Source organism: Oncorhynchus masou, chromosome 33 (genome assembly GCF_036934945.1).
Source record: "Oncorhynchus masou masou isolate Uvic2021 chromosome 33, UVic_Omas_1.1, whole genome shotgun sequence".
NCBI lineage: Eukaryota > Metazoa > Chordata > Actinopteri > Salmoniformes > Salmonidae > Oncorhynchus > Oncorhynchus masou.
In genome coordinates this window covers 29,668,920-29,691,682 of record NC_088244.1, presented here as the reverse complement: position 1 = coordinate 29,691,682, position 22,763 = coordinate 29,668,920, and the positions used below count along the sequence as shown (strand labels likewise).

General features: G+C 40.9%; 1 protein-coding gene across 2 annotated transcripts; it reads left to right on the top strand.

Annotated features, from left to right (window-relative positions):
- Positions 1 to 13,620: 13,620 nt before the first annotated feature.
- On the top strand, positions 13,621 to 22,742 carry LOC135528216 (high mobility group protein HMG-I/HMG-Y-like). 2 transcript variants are annotated; one of them, XR_010453519.1, is made up of 6 exons: positions 13,621 to 13,835; positions 14,735 to 14,847; positions 16,093 to 16,173; positions 18,358 to 18,414; positions 18,799 to 18,964; positions 20,516 to 22,742. XR_010453519.1 is itself a non-coding variant. In XM_064957151.1 (5 exons), exons 2-5 carry the CDS (start codon positions 14,749 to 14,751, stop codon positions 20,573 to 20,575), a joined length of 297 nt encoding a protein of 98 aa, XP_064813223.1. In that variant the 5' UTR covers positions 13,627 to 13,835; positions 14,735 to 14,748; the 3' UTR covers positions 20,576 to 22,742. The 2 variants fall into 2 exon arrangements, 1 of the variants encoding a protein (XP_064813223.1); XM_064957151.1 differs by lacking the exon at positions 18,799 to 18,964 and having other exon boundaries at positions 13,627 to 13,835.
- Positions 22,743 to 22,763: the final 21 nt, after the last annotated feature.

The window sequence follows — 22,763 nt, the reverse complement described above, 5'->3', positions numbered from 1 at the left end:
GCCCACACCATTCCAACACAGGAAAGCTGCTTTTTTGCATACTTAATTACCATATTTTGGAAGGAAATTATAAGGAGGAATTATAAGTATTGTAAGTATTGTAAGTAATTATAGGTAATATTTCATAGAAATATGGAAACACTGGAACAAAACTTTAAGATAGGAAAAGCAGAGAAACCTTCCCCCAAAACACAACAACACATTATAACAACACAGCACTTCATTGAGAAATAAAATTGCAGAATGAAGCCATGAAACCATGTGGCTGCCCTTTGGGAGTGTGTGAGCTCTGGTCTGATGTTATTGCAGTGTAATTAATCACAAGCTGTAACTGCATTCACAGTGTCCCTGTTGGTTAATTGGATGGCAGCTAAAGAATGGCCTAATGGCATGATTTATTCATCTAGCCAGCCAAGTGGAATGCCACCCTGCTCCCAGGTACCCCAACCGCTTGCCTGGCGAGCTGGCTGTATGGAAGGTTCACTCCTGTACCCCAGGTACTCCCAACTACCCGCTACCCCGGCTACTCCTGCATCCACTTAAAGGTTACACTCCCAAGATACACTCTACTCAAGAGAGACCAAAGGAGAGTAGAAGCGTAAGGGAAAGTAACTGAGAGTCAGTAAAGGCGTGATTACTGTACATGGCCCTGGCCTGCACATGATAGTTGAGGGTTCGAGGCAGTGGTGTTTACTAATGATGATGTGATCACATAATTGGGTACAGGCCTGGAAGGTTTTGTTTAATAAGTACTCTGTCTAAAATGCTTTGAAATTCAGATGGCTACAGCTATGCTAAGTCATGACACGTACTGTAGCAATACTAGGCATTGAGAAAGCTGCCATTTTTTTGTCTGTAGGGTTATAAAGGGCAAAAGCTGATCTTGATTTGATCAAAACATCTCATACTAGGTCATCACAAATTGGATAGTTATTATGGTTAGTTCCTTCATAAGAGTGCCTGTATCCGGAATGATAGTTTCAAGAGCCTATATCACCTGCCATGTTATATGTCGCCCATAAATGTACTTTCTCGCCTGGAGTGCTATGATGCGAGTGCCTATTTTCTTTCATCACAATGGCACCCCACATATCATGATTACTTACAGTCAGTCAGAGTATGGCGCAGAAAGGACCTTATAATGTAGAGTGGCAGGGCCCATATATCAAAGCTCAGGCTACTCCATCACTGGCAGGGTTTTTTCCCTCTGTTACTGGGGTCCCATTACCCATAGATAACCACACTTTAATAGTTAATGCAGCTGTGGGGCCACCATCTGAATTACAAATGTAGCCATCCGTCTCGCCCAGAACCCTGCAGGGCAGGCAGTAGCGCACCACAGTTGTTTTTTAGACAGAAACACTAAACATTCATCAATAGACAGCCATCTGACACCAGGGTCTGGGGATACAACACAAATGGCTAGTGTACTATACAGGGAACAGAGCAGCATTTGGGATGCAGACCAGGAGATATTGAACACTGTGATGTTGTCAAGACTAGAGAGACCGGGTTGCCTGGTGTCAGAAAGTGTAATGTCAAAGTGAAATTTTGTTAAAAATATATATTTTTTACAAATGAATACAAAATGAAAAGCTGAAAGGATTCAACCCAAAGCCTAAATAAGTTCAGGAGTAAAAGTGTGCTTAAAAAGTCACATAGTAAGGACTCACTCTGTGTGCAATAATTGTGTTTTACCTGATTTTTGAATGACTACCTCCTCTCTGTACCCCACACGTGTAATTATCTGTAAGGTGCCTCAGTCGAGCAGTGAAAATGTCAAACATAGATTCAACCACAAATACCAGGAAGGTTTTCCAATGCCTCGCATTGGGGCACCTATTGGTAGATGGGTTAAAAAAAAAGCAAACATTGAATATCTCTTTGAGCATGGTGAAGTTCAGTGGCAGTCAGTGCTGTTTAAGATGAGGGTGGACAATTCTGTGTTTTAATCAGCATGGCCTAATTTCTATTACAGCATGTTGCATGACTGTCATTCATATTCCATTCACCCAGTTCAATGTAACAGTGATAGGTTTAGGCTAATACTTGATACTCAAATTTCCCCTATACCCATCATGAGGTCGCTACAACCAAGCCTATAAATAAAAGTTTACAACGTAGGTGCACACAGGTCGAGAGAAAAATATGAAGTGACAGAGTGGCATTCAATAACGTCTTGCACACTCTTGCCTACATCTAGCTGTTATATGGTGTTTAATCATTTGTTCAACCTTTGCAAAGGGCAAATTCAGGTATGCGTATCCCTGTTTCTTTCCGTTTGCTTCTGTTTAACAAACATTTTTCAATCGGCAGAATGACTACACCCCTGATCACATGTAAACACAGTTCACTTTCATAGCAGCCCGTTGTATTCCTTCTCGCATCTATGCGGTCTCCTCCTCTCAACTTTTCCCTTTGCTTGTGGACTTCACTGCACAAAACATCAGCTTTATGTGACCAAGTGAAAAAACAAACCATATCACAACCACTACACACAGCCTACATCATTGTAACATGTTAGCTAAAGTAACTTCATAGACAACATAGCTAATAGTACTAATGCGTTAGTAAACCCACTACAATCATGCAGTAACATTACAGTGTACAGTCAGTAAGAAGTTTAGCACTTACAAAGGCGGGCTCAACTATTGTCTTTCTCTCACTTTGAATCAACTACTCAGCACATTTTATGCACTGCAGTGCTAGCTAGCTGTAGCCTATGCTTTCAGTACTAGATTAATTCTCTGATCCTTTAATTGGGTGGAAGACATGTCAGTTCATGCTGAAAGAGCTCTGATACCTTGCAGGATGTCCTCCGGAAGTTGTCATAATTACTGTGCAAGTCTACGGAAGGGGGTGAGAACCGTGAGCCTCCTATGTTTTGTATTAAAGTCAGTGTACCCAGACAAGGACGGAAACCAGCTGTTCTCCGGCTACACCATGGTGCTACCCTAGAGAGTGCTGCTGAGGCTACTGTAGACCTTCATCGCAAAATACTGTGTTTTAATCAATTATTTGGTGACAAGATTATATTTAGTTTAGTTTTATCTAAAAAACGTTTTTAAAGATTGTTTTATTGTTATGTAATTCACTCAGGAGGATGGTCCTCCCCTTCCTCCTTTGAGGAGCCTCCACTGTTGAAGTTATTAATTACACTTTGGATCAGTCACTACAGAGATACAGGCATTCTTCCTAACTCAGTTATTGGCGAGGAAGGAAACCGCTCAGGGATTTCACCATGACTTTAAAACAATTACAGAGTTGAATGGCTGTGATAAGGGAAAACTGAGAATGGTTCAACAACATTGTAGTTACTCCAAAATACTAACTTAATTGACAGAGTGAAAAAAAGGAAGCCTGTACAGATCAGAAATATTCCAAAACATGCATTCTGTTTGCAATAAGAAACTAAAATAAAACTTCTGAAAATGTGGCAAAGAAATAAATGTTATGTCTTGAATACAAAGTGTTAGGTTTGGGGCAAATCCAACTCAACACATTACTGAGCACAACTCGCCATATTTATAAGCATGGTGGTGGCTGCATCATGCTTTCGCAACAGCTAATGGGGAACCTAATATAAAACCACGTGTTATGGGTATGCTTGTCATCGGCAAGGACTAGGGATTTTTAGGGATACAAATAACTGAATTAAAGATAAGCAAAATCCTAGAGGACAACCTGGTTCAGTCTGTTTTCCAACAGACACTGGGAGATGAATTCATCTTTCAGCAGGACAATATACTAAAACACAAGACAAATATACACTGGGAGATGAATTCAGTCGTATTAACTCAGGGGTGTGTATACTTATGTAAATGAGATATTTCTGTATTTTATTTTCAAGATATTAGCAACATTTTCTAAAAGCATGGTGTATTATGGTGTATTGTGTGTAGATTTTATTTTAACCCATTTTGAATTCAGGCTCTGTACCTGACTAAAGATTTCTTGGGAGGGTCCATACTAGATTTGGCAATGTACTCATGATTGATGCCAGAAAAGGAAGTGTATCGATTGAGGTTCTTCTTCTCTCTCCCAGACAGAGTGCCCCTTCAGACCAAGAAAAAGGAGTAAGTGTCTGCCACCTTTTCCTATCTGAGTTTGGAGGAACTACGGTATTAAACTAGCTGTTTAAATATTCATCCCTCTTCTACTTTGTTTGCAGGGATTTCAATGCAGAGGAACACATTTTAAAAGTTGCACCTACATCTCGGTCAAGCACCTTTTTTTGTAAAACTTATTTGTATTCCGTGTATCTCTATGCTGTTGAGTCTGGCTCAAATGTGTCTTATCACAGCCTTCTGTAGAGATAACATGCTGCTGTCTGTCTGTTCTGGTAGAATATAAAGGCCATGATAAATCTGAGCACGGACTGCCTCAGTAAGTAACCACAGCACAGATACAGCCCAGCACCACCACACCCTCCCTCTCCTGGGTCTACAATAAAGCTGCCACAGAGGGAGGCGACAGGCACAAAATAGGCAGGCGGGCCCCCTCTCGCTTTTGATCAATCAGGTGAGAGACAGAGAGATAGGAGGAATTCTAAAACTCCAGATGCACAGTCGCCAAGGTGACTCATGCATTACAGAAAAACAGAGCTGAACATACGCTCATCAGTCAGTCATTGACGTCATTTGAGTTCCATATCCCTCCCCTGGTTTGGTGCAGACTGGCTCAAAGTCATTTAGCCTGATATAATGATTACTTCATTTAGGCCCTTGGTTGTAGTGACACTGTATTCATGCTTTCACAAGATGGAGTACATTAAAGTATTGGAATAGCGCAGGTGACAATTTTAAAAGCAGATTAAGTAGTGATAACTTGACAGCATATACTATTTGTATCTGTATTGTTTTTCTATTTGGGCTTCCCAATTCACACTTTAGTCTTGGGGCTAAAACTGATAATGCTCTGCTCTTTATCAAGGCAAGACTACACTCTGCTGGAGTTAATGTAAATAGCACTCTCGTATGTCTGTCTCCAGTCACTTGTATCACTATAATGGCATCGACTACACTAAGGAGAAGTAGGTTTCCCTGGCAACAGAGATGAGCTGCTCATTTTTGTTTTTATGTCTTTCCTATCCCATGAGGGTATATTATGTTGAGGGACAAGTCTACACAAGAACAGACGGACATTGTGCATCAAAAGACAGGTGTTTCATTAGCTGTGTTTAATTTAGAGAAAGAACACTCCACTAAGAGACAGCTGGATGGGAGTTCTACGAAAAGTAGTTCTGTGAAAAATAATAACGCACTATGATGTTGGACTGTGATGTTGGATATGAAAGGCAATTATCGTCCTTCAGATCATAGAATTACAGGAGGCCTACAGTTGAAGTCGGAAGTTTACATACACTTAGGTTGGAGATATTAAAACTTGTTTTTCAACCACTCCACAAATTTCTTGTTAACCATCTATAGTTTTGGCAAGTCGGTTAGGACATCTACTTTGTGCATGACACAAGTCATTTTTTCCAACAATTGTTTACAGACAGATTATTTCACTTATAATTCACTGTATCACAATACCAGTGGGTCAGACGTTTATATACACTAAGTTGACTTTGCCTTTAAACAGCTTGGAAAATTCCAGAAAATGATGTCATGGCTTTAGAAGCTAATTTACAATATTTGACTCAATTGAAGGTGTACATGTGGATGTATTTCAAGGTCTACCTTCTAACTCAGTGCCTCTTTGCTTGACATCTTTGGAAAATTAAAAGAAATCAGCCAAAGCATTGTAGACCTCCACAAGTCTGGTTCATCCTTGGGAGCAATTTCCAAACACCTGAAGGTACCACGTTCATCTGTACAAACAATAGTACACAAGTATAAACACCATGGGACCATGAAGCCGTCATACCACTCAGGAAGGAGACACGTTCTGTCCACAGTAAAATGAGTCCTATATCGACATAACCTCAAAGCCCGCTCAGCAAGGAAGAAGCCACTGCTCCAAAACCACCATAAAAAAAATCCAGACTACGGTTTGCAACTGCACATTGGGACAAAGCTCGTACTTTTTATAGAAATGTCCTCTAGTCTGATGGATCAAAAATAGAACTGTTTGGCCATAATGACCATCATTATGTTTGGAGGAAAAAGGGGGAGGCCTGCAAGCTGAAGAACACCGTTCCAACCATGAAGCATGGGGGTGGCAGCATCATGTTTTGGGGGTGCTTTGCTTCAGGAGGGACTGGTGCACTTCACAAAATAGATGGCATCATGAGAAGAAAAATGATGTGGATATATTGAAGCAACATCTCAAGACACCAGTTAAAGCTTGGTTGAAAATGGGTCTTCCAAATGGACAATGACCCCAAGCATACTTCCAAATTTGTGACAAAATGGCTTAAGGACAACAAAGTCAAGGTATGGGAGTGGCCATCACAAAGCACTGACCTCAATCCTATAGAAAATGTGTGGGCAAAACTGAAAAAGCATGTGCGAGCAAGGAGGCATACAAACCTGACTCAGTTACACCACCTCTGTCAGGAGGAATGGGCCAAAATTCACCCAACTTATTGTGGGAAGCTTGTGGAAGGCTACCTGAAACATTTGACCCAAGTTAAACAATATAAAGGCAATGCTACCAAATACTAATTGAGTGTATGTAAACTTCTGACCCACTGGGAATGTGATGAAAGAAATAAAAGCTGAAATAAATCATTCTCTCTACTATTCCTCTGGCATTTCATATTCTCAAAATAAAGTGGTGATCCTAACTGACCTAAAACAGGGAATTGTTAATTTGATTAAATGTCAGGAATTGTGAAAAACTGAGTTTAAATGTCTTTGGCTAAGGTGTATGCAAACTTCCAACTTCAACTGTATATCGAGATGCAGCTTTCTTTCTTCCTAATGTCCACAAGATGGAGCCATACACCATACAGTGTCCAGCCCTTACTCAGCCATGTTCTTCTGTAGATCTGATTCTGAAAGGATTGTATACATAAAAGCAATATGGTAATAGCTCCACCATGCCCTCTGATAGGCTCTGTAAAAGTTTGAACAGATTACTTACACTTATCCAATCCTTTCAGATCTACCCAAGTAAATGTTTTTATTTTTTATTTAACCTTTATTTAACCAGGCAAGTCAGTTAAGAACTAACTCTTGTTTACAATGACCGTCTACCCCGGCCAAACCCTGACGACACCGGGCCAATTGTGCTCCTCCCTATGGGACTCCCAATCACGGCCGGATGTGATACAGACTGGATACGAACCAGGGACTGTATAGCGACGCCTCTTGCACTGAGATGCAGTGCCTTAGAATGCTGCGCCACTCTGGAAAAATAAATAAATACCAGAGCTTTATTCATTATATGAGCAGCACGTGCCGCTTCCTGTGTTTGTGTGAGTCAGACACCACTCATCATGAACTTCAGTGAATCAGCCTGCCCCCATACCCCGCCCCCTCACCTCCATCCGCCCCCTCCGCTAAGAAAAATGACATCCTCTCCCATCCCCGTCTGCCCTATTCCCTCATTCACCCCTCCTGAGGTTGTCTGGAGAACTGTGCTAAGTGTATGTGTATATGTCTCTCTCTCCCTCCCTCTTTCCTCTCTCCCTCCCTCCGTCTCTCTTTCTCTCTCTATACAATCTCTCACTCTCCCTTCTTCTTCTGTATCTCCATGTTGCAGGACGAGTGTGTGTGTAGTATGAGTCATTTCTAGATCCAGCCTGGGCCAATTCTAGCTGCACATGCAGGGGGAAACCCAGGCGCAGGCAGGAATAGGATGTTTTTGTCCACATCTGTTAGCCGGTTTGGCTGCAGAGCTCTGCGGTTTGCACAGGGCCTAAAAATGGATTTCTAGAATGGGCTGAATGTGTAGAATGTGCTGGAGGGGGAGTGGGGGGGGGTCGATGAGCATATAGGAGGAGGAAGAAATACAGGAGAAGGGGGGTTAGTATGACAAAGTGGGCCAAGACCCCCCCCCCAGAGTTTTAGGATTCCCCCTAGAGCTGCCTGTGGTCTCCAGGAGCCAGGTGCTTCAAGGAGTGCTTTGAGTCTGGATTGGACGGGATTTGCTTTTTGGTGTATTTCATTGTGTGTTGTTGCTGAATTTTAGCTGGACTGTTTTGCAGCCTTTTGTGGCTAGTGATAAGAAAACTATTTGTTTTTTGTACAGCTGCTACATGGGGAGTTTTCTTATCACTTTGGAATGCTGAATTCTGCATGATTATTCATCTATTGAAATTAAACTATTTATATTCAAGCCTGAGTGATATCTTTCAACAGACAGCTTTGTAATGCCACAGTACTCACAATTTAGAATACAGGTGTTGTCAACTCTCTGTGAAATACTTTGGTGGTAATTATACACTGAGTATACAAAACATTAAGAACACCTGCTCTTTCCGTGACATAGACTGGGCAGGTGAATCCAGGTGAAAGCTATGATCCCTTATTGATGTCACTTGTTAAATGCACTTCAATCAGTGTAGATGAAGGGGAGGAGACCGGTTAAAGAAGGATTTTTAAGCCGTGAGACAATTGAAAGGTGTTCCTAATGTTTTGTATACTCAGTGTAGACTGGAGTTGCTTACCAACACAACATTGAATGTTCCTGAGTGGCGTAGTTACAGTTTTGACTTAAATCAGCTTGAAAATCTATGGTAAGACTTGAAAATGGCTGTCTAGCAATGATCAACAAACAACTTGACAGAGCTTAGTTTTTTAAATAATAATGTGCAAATATTGTACAATCCAGGTGTGCAAAGCTCTTAGAGACTTCTTCAAAAAGAAGCATTGGAGTCAACATGGGCCAACAACGATACCTTGTAGAGTCCATGCCCCGACGAATTGAGGCTGTTCTGAGGGCAAAGGGAGGAAGGGGGTTCAACGCAATATTGGGAATGTGTTCCTAATGTTTGGTATACTCAGTGATACTTCAAATACTTTACTGGGGGAACGCTTTTGAAAAGGGTATTAGAAAATACCTTTTTCCCCATGTGAGAACACATGTACTTGAAGACAGTTCTGTTATTTCTTACACAGTTCTGCCATGTCTAATAAAAATATATATATTTAAAAGTAATATCAGCTACAGTCCATCATCCCCCCATCCTGCTCCAGGCTGATGCTGCATGGTTCAGCAGCAGGGCTCATCCCATATTTGGGAGGAGGACATTCCTTAGGCACACACACTCTCTGGGCTGGTTGCCCTGTGTTCATCCCAGTATAGAGGGACTCGGCCTGAGCATAGCAGAGACATGGGGGGAAGTTGGGGGTGGATGAGTTAGGGGGACTGGGGGAAGAAAGAGCGGAAGGAAGTGAATAGAGTGAGATGGAGAACTGGCTTGCCAGGCAAGCACATGCTGAGCAGAACATTGGATTCATTCAGAAAAAGAGCACTTCTCTCCATTCACCCCCCCATCCAATCCCCCCTTTAACCCACTCATACTATCTGACCACCAAGTACAGTAGCATACATACACTGTATATCTCACCAGATTCTGTACCCACATGCTCAAATCTCTATTTACCGAACAATTCCTTTACCTAACTATTTACCTCTGACACCATCACAATTTCATTCAAATTTGAAAAGATCTAACTGAAACTGGGTCAGAAAATGTGTCAAAAGTACCCTCGCTATTAAACAGTTTTTTTGTTAACGTACAGAATTACCAACTATTATTGGAATTATTCAATAATGTGCCAATTGTTCAAACATATCATAGTGCTGTTTGTAATTACAGCATTATTACATTTCACTTAACAGTTCCCTATTTCTTTATAATCCATGCTTTATCAACATAGAACATTTATGCAAAGGAACAGCAAGAATGTGTCATTTTATTTATGTAAGGCAGCTTAAATTAATTTGTTGTTTTATTTGTTTTTGTGGGCTTATTGGTGTGAAACTGAGCCCTAGACAGACAGAAGGAACCTATAGAAAACCATATAGCAGCCTAGCAGGCACATGGAAAGCATTTGTTGAGCCAGGGGGGTAGGGATTGGGAAGTGTTCCTGTTCCGTCCTATTTTGGAGGATGGGAGGTGTGTGTCTGAGGGGGAGGTGGCGAGGTATAATACACTTCTCCATTACATAGATGGCCCATTGTCGTCTGTCCCTTATCCTATGTTTTGGCAGAGTGAGGGATACGGAGCCATTTGCTGCTAAGAGTGTGTCCCAGTGTGTCCCAATGGGACAGCAGTTAACGGTGTGACACCTATCTGTTTCACATGTATAGTGACCCCATTCACTCCAGATGGGGGGATTTACATTCAAGAACAGATATAGGTCTAGTCTAGTGGTCTACCTATGGAGGAGGAAGACTATGCATGCAGTACGTTGGTAGTTTAGTCATGCAGAAACAGGGCAGTATACAGGATATATCTGATAAAAGATTTCCATTGTTTCTTTTAATTTCATGTTTTATTATCTATACTGATCAGAAATATGAACACAACATGCAACAACTTCAAAGATTTTACTGAGTTACAGTTCATATAAGGAAATTAGTCAATTGAAAAAAAAAAAAATTAGGCCCTAATCTATGGATTTCACATGACTGGATAGGGGTGCACTATGGGTGCAGCCAGCCACTGGGGAGCCAGGCCCAGCCAATCAGAATGTGTTTTTCCCCACAAATGGACTCCCGAGTGGCACAGTGGTCTAAAGCACTGCATCTCAGTGCTAGCAGCGTTACTACAGATCCTGGTTCGATTCCACGTTGTATCACAACCGGCCGTGATTGGGAGTCCCATAGGGCGGCGCACAGTTGGCCCAGCATCGTCCGGATTAGAGTTTGGCCGGGGTAGAATATGTTCTTAACTGACTTGCCTAGTTAAATTTAAAAAATATACACTACCGTTCAAAAGTTTGGGGTCACTGAGAAATGTCCTTTTTTTTAAAGAAAAGCACATTTATTGTCCATTAAAATAACATCAAATTAATCAGAAATACAATGTAGACATTGTTCATGTTGGAAATTACTATTGTAGCTGGAAACGGCAGATTCTTTTAAATGGAATATCTACATAGGCGTACAGAGGCCCATTATCAGCAACCATTACTCCTGTGTTCCAATGGCACATTGTGGTAGCTAATCCAAGTTTATCATTTTAAAAGGCTAATTGATCATTAGAAAACCATTTTGCAATTATGTTAGCACAGCTGAAAACTGTTGTCCTGATTAAAGAAGCAAGAAAACTGTCCTTCAGACTAGTTGAGTATCTGGAGCATCAGCATTTGTGGGTTTGATTACAGGCTCAAAATGGCCAGAAACAAATAACTTTATTCTGAAACTCGTCAGTCTATTCTTGTTCAGAGAAATGAAGGCTATTCCATTTGAGAAATTGCCAAGAAACTGAAGATCTGGTACAACGGTGTGTGCTACTTCACAGAACAGTGCAAATTGGCTCTAACCAGAATAGAAAGAGGAGTGGGAGGCCCCGGTGCAAAACTGAGCAAGAGGACAAATGGAATACTTGATTTCTAGTATACAGTACCAGTCAAAAGAGTTTGGACACACCTAGGGTTTTTCTTTATTTTGACTATTTTCTACATTGTAGAATAATTGTCACGCCCTGACCATAGAGAGCCATTGTTTCTCTATGGTGAAGTAGGTCAGGGCGTGACTGGGGATGATCTAGTTTATTTATTTATATGTCGGGTTCTAAGTTTATTTTCTATGTTGGTGATTTGAATGATTCCCAATTAGAGGCAACTGGTAATGGTTGTCTCTAATTGGGGATCATATTTAAGTAGCTGTTTTTCCCACCTGTGTTTGTGGGATATTGTTTTGTATTGGTACATGTGCACCACTTAGTCACGTTTCGTTCTTTCTTTATTGTTTTGCTTAAGTTTCACTTAGAAATAAAGATATGGAACTCAACCTCCGCTGCTGCGCCTTGGTCCGTTTCCACACACGGTCGTGACAATAATAGTGAAAACATCTCGACTAACCCGTACCACCACACATTTACTCGGTACTGGGCCCCCTGTATATAGCCTCGTTCTTGTTATGTAATTCTACTATGTTACTTTTTATTTTTACTTAATTTAGTAAATATTCTCTTAACTCTATTTCTTGAACTGTACTGTTGGTTAAGGGCTTGTAAGTAAGCATTTCACAGTAAGGTCTATTTGTCTTATGTGACATAACATTTGATTCGATTTTTGATCAAAACTATGAAGTAACACATGGAATTATGTAGAGAAACGACAGTCCTTGTAATGTTGTGTGTGTAGGTGGCAGGAAAGTCAGGCGTTGGAGAATCGAACTTGGTATAAATGGAGTAGTTTAATAGCCCTTAACTCCAAAACCAAAGTACATAATAAATAAAAGTGGGTACAAGAACCCGTCGCGCACCAATACATAAATCACGAACATACAAAACAAACAATTTCTGACAAGGACATAATGGGAAACAGAGGGTTAAATACACAACATGTAATTGATGGGATTGAAACCAGGTGTGAAGGAAGACCAGACAAAACCAATGGAAAAAGAAAAATGGATCAGTGATGGCTAGAAGATTGGTGACATCGACCGCCGAACACCGCACGAACAAGGAGAGGGACCGATTTCGGCGGAAGTCGTGACAGTCCTTCATTACTTGAAGGTCATTCAATCCGAACTGGTAACTCTAATGAACTTATCCTCTGCAGAAAAGTAACTCTGGGTTTTCCTTTCCTGTGGCAGTCCTCATGAGTGCCAGTTTCATCACAGCGCTTTGCAACTGCACTTGAAGAAACTTTCAAAGTTCTTGAAATGTTCCGTATTGACTGACCTTCATGTCTTAAAGTAATGATGGACTGTCATTTCTCTTTGCTTATTTGAGCTGTTCTTGAAATAATATGGACTTGGTCTTTTACCAAATAGGGCTATCTTTTGTATACCACTCGTACCTTGTCACAACACAACTGATTGGCTCAAACACATTAAGAAGGAATGAAATTCCACAAATTAACTTTTTTTAAAGGCACACCTGTTAATTGAAAGGCATTCCAGGTGACTACCTCATGAAGCTGGTTGAGAGAATGCCAAGAGTGTGCAAAGCTGTCATCAAGGCAAAGGATGGCTACTTTGAAGAATCTCAAATATAAAATACATTTTTATATGTTTAACACTTTTTTGGTTACTTCATGATTCCATGTGTTTTTCATAGTTTTGATGTCTTCACTCTGATTCAACAATGTAGAAAATAGTAAAATAAAGTAAAACCCGGGAATTAGTAGGTGTGTCCAAACGTTTGACCAGTACTGTTTGTAGTCATCTTGGAATTACTTTCTATGAAATAAATATCACATTAAAAAAAAATATGAGTTGAAGGTACATAAACCTAGGGAAACATGTAATAATTGTATATTGCTGGGGTAGTATTTTGTATCTCAGTTGTTAGAGCATGGCGCTTGTAACGCCAGGGTAGTGGGTTCGATTCCAGGGCCCACCTGGGGTTGGGGGTGGCTGACGGGTGTTGGGGTGGCCCACTTATCATATCTCCGCCCTCAATGTTATCGCTTCTGTGAGGACGCCTCTTTAAATTGCCCCAAACTCCTTGAGGCGGGCGCATTTTCTTTATCTTGAAGAGGGACAGACAGCTATTTTTAGCCCGCGTTGGATCGGCAGCTTAAATTTTAAATCAGGTAAATAAAACATTCTACAATATGTTTTACTTCTAGTCTAGGGGCTCTATTCTATAGTCTGCTTCTCTAGTTGCTGTGCTGCACAGACTGGAATTTAAGGGGCGGGCGTTGTGTAGCCTCTGTCGAATATATAACAAGAGCTTTAGTTAAAGGATTCAACCGGTAAAACAAGCGACTGGTTTGTGCGGGAATTCGTTCGAGGGCCATAATCTTCAAGGGATCAAGGTAGGAGTAATCCAAGCCATTGCGGTGAACACAAAACTGACCTTGCATACGGTCACGCCTGCGTGTTATTTTGACATATAATTCGATAGGCTGATAAGCGTGAATGTTGTAAATGTTATTTGATAACCTCGGTGTGCTGATTTTTGTACTCATACAATGATATTGCATACAGTCTATGCCGACTGAATTTCGAGAGACGGTCTACCTCGTTTATTCTCTTTTTTTGTTTTCATTTGCCTATTCTACGCACTGAATCTACTGGGTATCCGTAGCGACTGGGCTTTAAACACTGCTGAGCTGTTGCAGCCTACATCAAGCCAGGACATTTCACTACTTGCTTGGTATACACTGTCTCCGTTGCGCGCGGAATCCTGCTGTATGTAGGCTATACCAGGGTTTCCCAAACTCGGTCCTGCCCCCCCCCCCCCCCCCCTGGGTGCACGTTTTGTTTTTGCCCTGGCACTACACAACTGATTCAAATAACTTTCATTATCAAGCTTCGATTGTTTTTAATCTGCTGCGTAGTCCTATGGCTAACGTGCACCCAGGGTGGGGGGCCCCAGGGCCTCGTTTGGGAAACCCTGGGCAATACAATCGGTTCACACAAGCTGGTTGACTGGCATACCCCGTTTATGTATCAGTAGCATATACCACTAATGGAGCACAAATGAGACACAAACGAACAGTGCTGCATATACATTGGGATAAGTCAAAATGCAATATACATTATTATGGCACTGTAATTACACTGTAATAAGATTGCTAATGTCATAACAAAAATGAGTCAGTATTGTTGTTTTTGGAGATTTCTTACTATCATACTGTGGTATATGTTATTTCCATGAATTTGTGAAAATCGGCCCTATTATTAAAACGTTATTTTCCTTTTTAAATCTCAGGATTACAAATCAACATGAGTGACAAGGGTACCATCTCACCAAAAGAGGAGGGGGCAGAGAAGAGGGGACGTGGAAGACCAAGGAAACAGCCACAGGTGAAAAGTGGTTCTGATGTAAGTAGCTTTATAAAACAACACTACCTTTCTTCTGTATGATAGATCATGTGTGACCAGGAAACACTCTGCCCTACTTGGTTATGGCTCCCGGGCCTGGTTATGCCCACAACAACTAGGGCACAGAGTTTTCCTGGTTAAGTTAACTGGTCAACCAAAACCTGACCCTGCAGCAGGTTTCAGAACCCACCGCAAAGCAGTAGCGTTGTCCGTCAGAGGTGTCTTATTCCTATGTAGTTTCACCATGGAGAACTCCTGACTCCATTGTGTCATTTCTCTTGATGTGACTTAGTGTAGAGTCATTGGATAGGTCTCTCTTTTTACCTTCCCCACCCCCTCCTCACCAGCCCTGGCTGTGTGCATATGTAATGACGATCAACCGTTGGTCTGGCAGGCTGTCATTGATATGTAACCTGAACCCCTTAAACCAGTGGTAACCCACAAACCCCACCTCTGCTTCCAACTGATTGGTTTATATAAGCGGAGTAAAAGCAATGATTGGTCCATGTTGCTGTCACTCTCCTGAGGGTGTTGTTGGTATTGGATTGCGTTGTTGCTAGTAGCTGCTGCTGTAAACAGACCGAGGAGGTAATAAAAACCTGCACCTCCATAATATACAGCCAAATGCATTAATCATGTTTATTTGTGTTTGCTGTTGAACTACCACCATCCCTGTTGAGTGATCATGTTAGTATTTTTGTTACATTGAATGTATTGTTTTTTGGCAAATTAGTTTTGCAATTGATGCAACAGTTAAATCTGCCCTAGAAGTCTATTCTGAACACAGGTCTGCACAGTGGTATATTATCTTTGTGTTATACAATACCAATACTTCCTACATTCCTCTTATTCACAACTACTATATTTTTGGTCTGATCTAAACCACTGTCATCTAAACCACTGTCAGCTTGTTACAGTTAATGGAACTTGGCAATGTGGCTGTGACCACCTGTTAGTTCTAAAGTAGCAACAGGTGTCAGTTGCACTGACCTTGAACAGTGCACTCTTAGTGTCATGAATAACAAAGTATTCCATGTAAGAAGCTGCGTGTCGTATCACATCATACATGGAATTAGACTAAGTTGTTTGCCCTCCATAAAAAGACACTTCCTTCATCATTACGTCCATAGTGTCAAACCTTCGGGTGCAACAACTATAGAACCACCATTTTATGCGTTGGCATATTTGACTGTTCAAATGTGACGCTGTGCTGTCCACCTGACAATTTCCCATATTTTCTTTCAGGAGCCCAGTGGGTCCCCTACTCCAAAGAGGCCCAGGGGAAGGCCAAAGGGTAGCAAGAACAAGACTGTCACCAAGGGCAAGGTAAGGCAATATGTTAGCCCTATTTTACTCAACCGAATGAATTTAACCTGCTAGACTGTCAACTAGGCTTGGCAGCCACCTTTCAGTCGTCCTGCAAAAACCACATTAGACATTTGATCGTGCTGGCCACTGTTGACCATAGATTACCATTAGGGTCAGATGGAACAGCTGTCACCAGCTCCTATAGTTTTAGTTGTCCCTATGGTTTTAACTTGATACTACCCTTAATTTTCAACCTCATCCTCGTAGTCAAGTACTAAGAAATAGTCATGTAGCCATGACTCCTGATTATCTTTAAGGATCACAGTGGTAGCTAATCTAATAGGTGTAAAGTATTTTGGGGTATCTGTACTTTACTATTTCAATTTTTTTGACAATTTTTACATTTATTCCACTACATTCCTAAAGAAAATCATGTACTTTTTACTCCATACATTTTCCCTGACACCCAATAGTACTCATTACATTTTGAATGCTTAGCAGGACAGGAAAATTGTCCAATTCATACACTTATCAAGAGAACATCACTGGTCATCCCTACTACCTCTTATCTGGCGGACACACTAAACACAAATTCTTTGTTTGTAAATTATGTCTTAAGTGTTGGAGAGTGCCCCTGGCTATCAGTTAAAAATAAAAATTATTTGTATGTGCTTAATATAAGGAATTTGAAATTATTTATACTTTTACTTTTGATACTTAAGTATATTTTAACAATTACATTTACTTGTATTTGTTTATTTAAAACAAAATACTTTTAGACTTTTCAAGTAGTATTTTACCAGATTACTTTTACTTGAGGCATTTTCTATTAAGGCATCTTTACTTATATTCAAATATGAAAATTGGGTACTTTTTCCACCACTGCCTCACCTCCTCCTGTTCAAAGGATGTTCTGTTAAGTATGATTTATAGGTTAACTGTAATTATTTTGGCCCTTTTCACCTCAAGTCTAAAAAATAGCAGCGCCAGAGCTTCCATTTGTAAGATCTTAAGTTTACTGGTTGCTTAAAGAGACGCCCATTTTTTTCGGTTAATTCCCCCTGACTTCCTGTCCTCCAGCTTCCTGTAGCTTGTCATGCACAGTGTGGTGCAGGTGCAGAGGCCGCAAGCTGACATTACCCCCCAACACACAGCCCTAGTTCTTTTCTCCCTCACATCACCATAGCAACAGGCAAGTTCTATCCCTCGCCCCAACCCCCACGCTCCTCTAGGCGCTGTGTGTGTGTAGGAAAAGGATATAAGTGTGTATATATGCATGTGTGTTTATGTGCAAGCATGGTTGGGGAGTAAGTGTTTACATGTAATCTGATTTACAAAAATACGGTAACTGTTACATTACCAGCAAAAATACTACTTTTGAAAAACTACATTACTTCTTGGATTACTTTTAAATTCAGAAAATATGTTTGCAAAAAAAAAAATACACCTTTCTGTTTTCTCAATGACATTCAATTCAGCATTGAACAAATGTTTACATTTGTAACACGTTTAGAAAGGAACCAAAATATTTTTTGCAACATTCAGTCAATGCACCCAAGGTTTTAACAAAGTGCAGGACAAGCCATTCCATCAGAACATGTTATTGGACAGCTAGATATAACTAGTTACATTTAGTTAAAAGATGAGACATAATAAGGAAACTGTTCTGTTTTCTCAATGACATTCAATTCAGCATTAAAAACTGGTTTTCATTTTCCCATGTGAGCGAGTCTGACCATAAGTCAGGAACCACTATGATGACACACCAAATGCGTTTGATGGATCCCTTTTGTCTTCTAAAGCCTCTTAAGGTGAAAGTATTCTAAAAGTAACAGAAAGTATGGATTTAGGTCATCAAAAAGTTACATTGCCGATTACAATTATGGATATGTAACTAGTAACTGTAACAGATTACATTTAGAAACGAACCTACCCAACCCTGTGTGCAAGGATGGATCTGAAGTGGGCTCGTTTCTTCTTGCCCAATTTCACCAGCTGTCTCTGAGCCCCAGACCAGGTGGCCAGCGAGCTGGAGTGCCCTGTGTGCAGTTCCTGTCAGATTCCCGAGATAATAGCCAATGAACCCAATGCCCTCAAACCATCTGCTTCCTAATATGAGTATTAGTGCCCTCTAGTGACAGTAGATTAGCAGGTTTCTGTGCAGTTAGATTAATTGTTCGTTTTTCTTCCCTCATTTTACAGAAGGCACCAGCAGCCTCAACTGCAGGGATGAAACGCAGGGGAAGACCCAAGAAAGAGGTAAGAGTAGCTCTTATTATCATAGGTGTTAATATTATCTTTAACTAATCCCCCCTCGACTCTGACTCACTCTTAAATTGTCACTGTTTGGTTCCCCTCCACATGCTCACTGCTGTTAGAAATCCCAAAGGTCTTAAGTTAGCATGCTTACAGCGAAATTTGGCTTGTTCGTAGAAACAAAAGGACATAAACGAACAAGCAAACTCGTCGTCCCAGGCGAACTTCAACCCCAGCACCCCCTGTGATTGGTTGAATAAAGTTGTGGGAAGGTTTCCAGTGGCTTCTGCTTATCTTCCACTGCTCTTCCACCATAAAAAAAAACACGGAAACCATTGTGTGCAAATTAAACCGTTCAACTTAATCTTTTCTGTTTGCAACAACCAGCTACCAGGTGTGAAGTCAACTACACCTGGAGTCTGTCGCGTCCTCTTTGAAACAACGCACATTCCAGGTGGCACTGATAGCTCCGAATGAGGAATTGGCAAATTTTGGCCTACAAACTGACCCGTGGGACTTGTCTTCACACGATTCTGAAGACAGCTGGGACGAGGTAAGCAATGATTGTTAATAATCTAGTTTTGCTTGAAGTTGAGCTTTGCGTTAAGGAGAATGTGTTCATTAGGTGTTTTGTGGTATTGAATTTGTTGTTGATGAAACTGTAACCCTTAGCTGTACATAACTGTACCTAACTATACTTTCATGATGACCCATGTCTTTTTCTTTATTTATCTTTAAGGGAGAACAAACCCCAGAGGAGACCTCGGACTCTGAGGGCCCTTATGTGCGCTGTCTTTCCATTGTCAAAATGTATTCATTGTATTTACAACAGGGTGAAAAGATTGAGCAGGCAAGAGGGAGGATAGGGAATCGTTTGCATGCAAGCTGTACGCTGGAAGCTATGGTTACATTTGAGGCCAGTTATCCGCCAGATCTATACAAATGTTTTAAGTCTATATATCTCCCGGGCCTGATTGAGAGCCAGGAGAAAGAGCTCATGGAAGTCTTGGCAAGCAAGCCTGCACTGGACTGAGAGACGTATTAAAGGATGCTATGCATTTCTGTTTATGCTATGTTATAGAGCTATTGAGGAACTGTATTTGCCTTACAGACATGCTGTTTATTGATTCGATATTGCACTGGAGTGAACCACTGTTACTGATCAGAAACACAGACCCATTGGTCCGTATTGTATGTGCTTTGTATTATGTACATAGTATTTTATACATATTTACACATCCAATCTTCTGTTGTTTTTTTTAAATTACTATTGATTTCTGCACAAGTGTATGTTGAGTTCATTGTCTTGAGTGAGTCTTTGAAACCGACTAGGTATAGTTGAAAATGCATGTTTAAGTTAAATCTATTATATTACATTTTTTATGGGCTTAACCACAATTTCATACATCACTGTTGACATAGTGATACATATTTCAATCCATTCAAAAAAATGTCTAGAACAAAGGAATTGTTGCAAAATTATTTAAAAACTACAGTTTAATCCAGCACAAACCACCCAAACTTTGCCTCCACTGTAAGCATACTCAGGCCTTAAATAAAATAAGCGTGAATGTAGCCTACTCCCAGAAGCCTGTGTTGCATTGGTCACAGTGGGGAATGACCCATAGTTACCCACCTAACTGCGCTCTCTTTTTATGAATGAACTCTCCTGCACCAGAGTGGGAGGAGTTGGTGGGAGTTTGAGGTAGAGGGGAGGTAAGACGGGAGGGAGCGAAGGATGCCTCACCGTGTGACTCACCACTCAGATGAGTCACTACAGATGGCCAAGTCCTCCCCTGGGGGCTCTAGGGACTTTCACGCTGGTTTTGTTTATCAGTGAGATGTGATCAACATGTACACTCCTTCTTCTACTTCAATACTCAGATGTTTCACTAGCAAGACCACTGTACAAGTCCCTCCCAAATCCTAAAGGCTCCCCTTAGATACCATTGTTCATATTGCAAGACAGTTATTGTAGTTGAAAGATTGATGCACTTCTGGTGACTTATATTTGATCAGATCCCCTTGTCTTACTGTGTTATATTTGTGGTGTGAACCAGTAGAATCATGGGTTGACTGTGGTCTGTGTTTGATGTCTTTTCAGGAAAAGGAGGAACAGGCAACCCAGGAATCATCTGAAGAGGAGGGGGAGAAAGACCAGTAAACTTGCAACCCATGCTACCTCACTCTACATACTGACTCCCTGTCAACCAGAGCTAGGCTGAATCTCCAATACCGGTGCCACCCCAACCTCTTTTCTACAGTTCACTTTCTTGCCTTCTCGCTAAAGGTGGGTCAACAACACACTTCATCCAACCTCTATTTGCAACTGCACTGGAAAACCAATGGATGTTTCTTAACAAGCATATCTATCAAAGAATCACAGTACAGGCGACGGACAACCGTTTCTCTATGTGTATGTCGTGGTATTGCAAGTCTTTTATACTGGACAAAAATGTGTTCTGATGAGTTTTTGGACACGCTTCTTTCAAAAGACAGTGTATAGCACATTCTCTCGGCTTAGTGTTACTCATTTTTTTCCCTAACACCGGTATGTTGAGCTGGTGGGTCATATAAACTTGTTTTCTATTGGACAAGAGGTGAATTTTGCCTATACTTGCTGTTTAAGTGTGAAGTGCTTAATCTATCCCTTACATCAATTTACCAGCGGAGAAGCTGATATGGAGAAAATACAGTATGAGCATTAAATATATTATTATAGACATTATAACCTCTGTATTAGACCTCTCCCTGTTACTTCTTTGATTGTGCAGAATTGTTCCTCCCCCTCCCATCCAAAATAAGCTGTCCCCTAACTAGCCTCTGATGTGGCTTGTGCTCGTCTCCCTATAGCCTCTTCGGGGCTACACTGGAAAAGGCTTGTGTTAACTAAAGTGTACTGTTACTAATCAAAGATTTGATCGGACTGATTGTGTTTTATCGTGTTCCTCTGGGTCATAACATACCCTCAAATACCTGAGTAATTGTGCTGCTTTGATGTCTACAAAAACTCGTCATAATAATGTCATAATGGCTTAAGGATGGGTAGGGATTCATTGATTGGGGAGCTACATTCTCTCAGCACTCCAGGAAACTTTTTTTGAACTCTGTGGCATCTGCTGTTCCTCTTAATGTGGTCCTCCCAGTCTACAACATTTGTTGCAACCCATGGCCACTTGGTCAGCTCTAGGTGAACTGTGTAACAAACTGTTTGGCCAAACTAAGAGCTGGATTGTTACTGTTGTGGCACTGTTTTATCCAATGGGTCTGTATAATAGCTGATCATTCCATTTTCCCTCTCACTGCTTTACAAGGCCTGTTGTGTGTCGTCATCACTTTGTACAGGATGTTGAAATATTCTGCTTTTTCTGTGAGGATAGTCAGTGTCTGCTGTCTACTCCAGAAAAACAATGTTGTTTTGTTTGTGTTTCTCAGTGTCAGGGATCTCAAGATCACAGTCCAGTTACTGGGTCTCTCCTCAAACCTATAAGCTGCTACAATCTCAGTTATAAAAACCCGGAAAACTGCAACGGGCCTGACAAGGCCCAGAATCTCATACCTCACTTGACGACAGCTTACTTTAAACTTTCCCATATTGCATTCTTCAACTGGTTTCAAATGTACAATGTAAACTCTGGCAAGTGTGTGAGAAATGTTTGTATTACGTGGTCTTTTTTTAATCTGACTGTTATTTGGTATTTTAAAGACTGCCTAGCCTAGCTACTAGTGAAGGTGTGCTCTCACACACCCCTCTGCTCCTCTTTGTTTTTAAAGCGAGCGTACAGAGACGGGTCACAAAAATGTGTAAAGTCATGAAGATCTGTCAGCTTTGCAAATTTGTGTTCGCTGACTGGTAGATTAGACGGTGTGTTTTATCTTTTTAATAAATCCTACTTCTGGTGCACTGAAATGTTTGCTTGATTCAGATTGTCATGTGTGTGTTTAGTGACAAAGACTGGGTGTTCTCTCCAGGTTATTCTGTTGTAGACCTCGGTGCGGCTTTGGCACCAGGCGCTTTTCCATGTATGCATTCCTCAATGGCACCCTATTCCCTTTATAATGCACTACTTTTGACCAGAGCCCTGGTCAAAAGTAGAGCACTATATAGTTAGAGTGCCATTTGGGATGCATGATGCTCATGTGGAACTCCGGTAATTACATATCCATTCACAGCTGCAACTATTTTGACTATGTACCAACATCATCCATGTTATGTAATTCATTCAAGTTAATGAGATGGGGTCATTCTTTTTAATATACAATGTCTATATTTCTATTGCGCACTATGACAATTTGTATCCAGAAAGGGTCAATAAATACAAGAATTTCTACTTTTTTTTGGTCATGCCTTG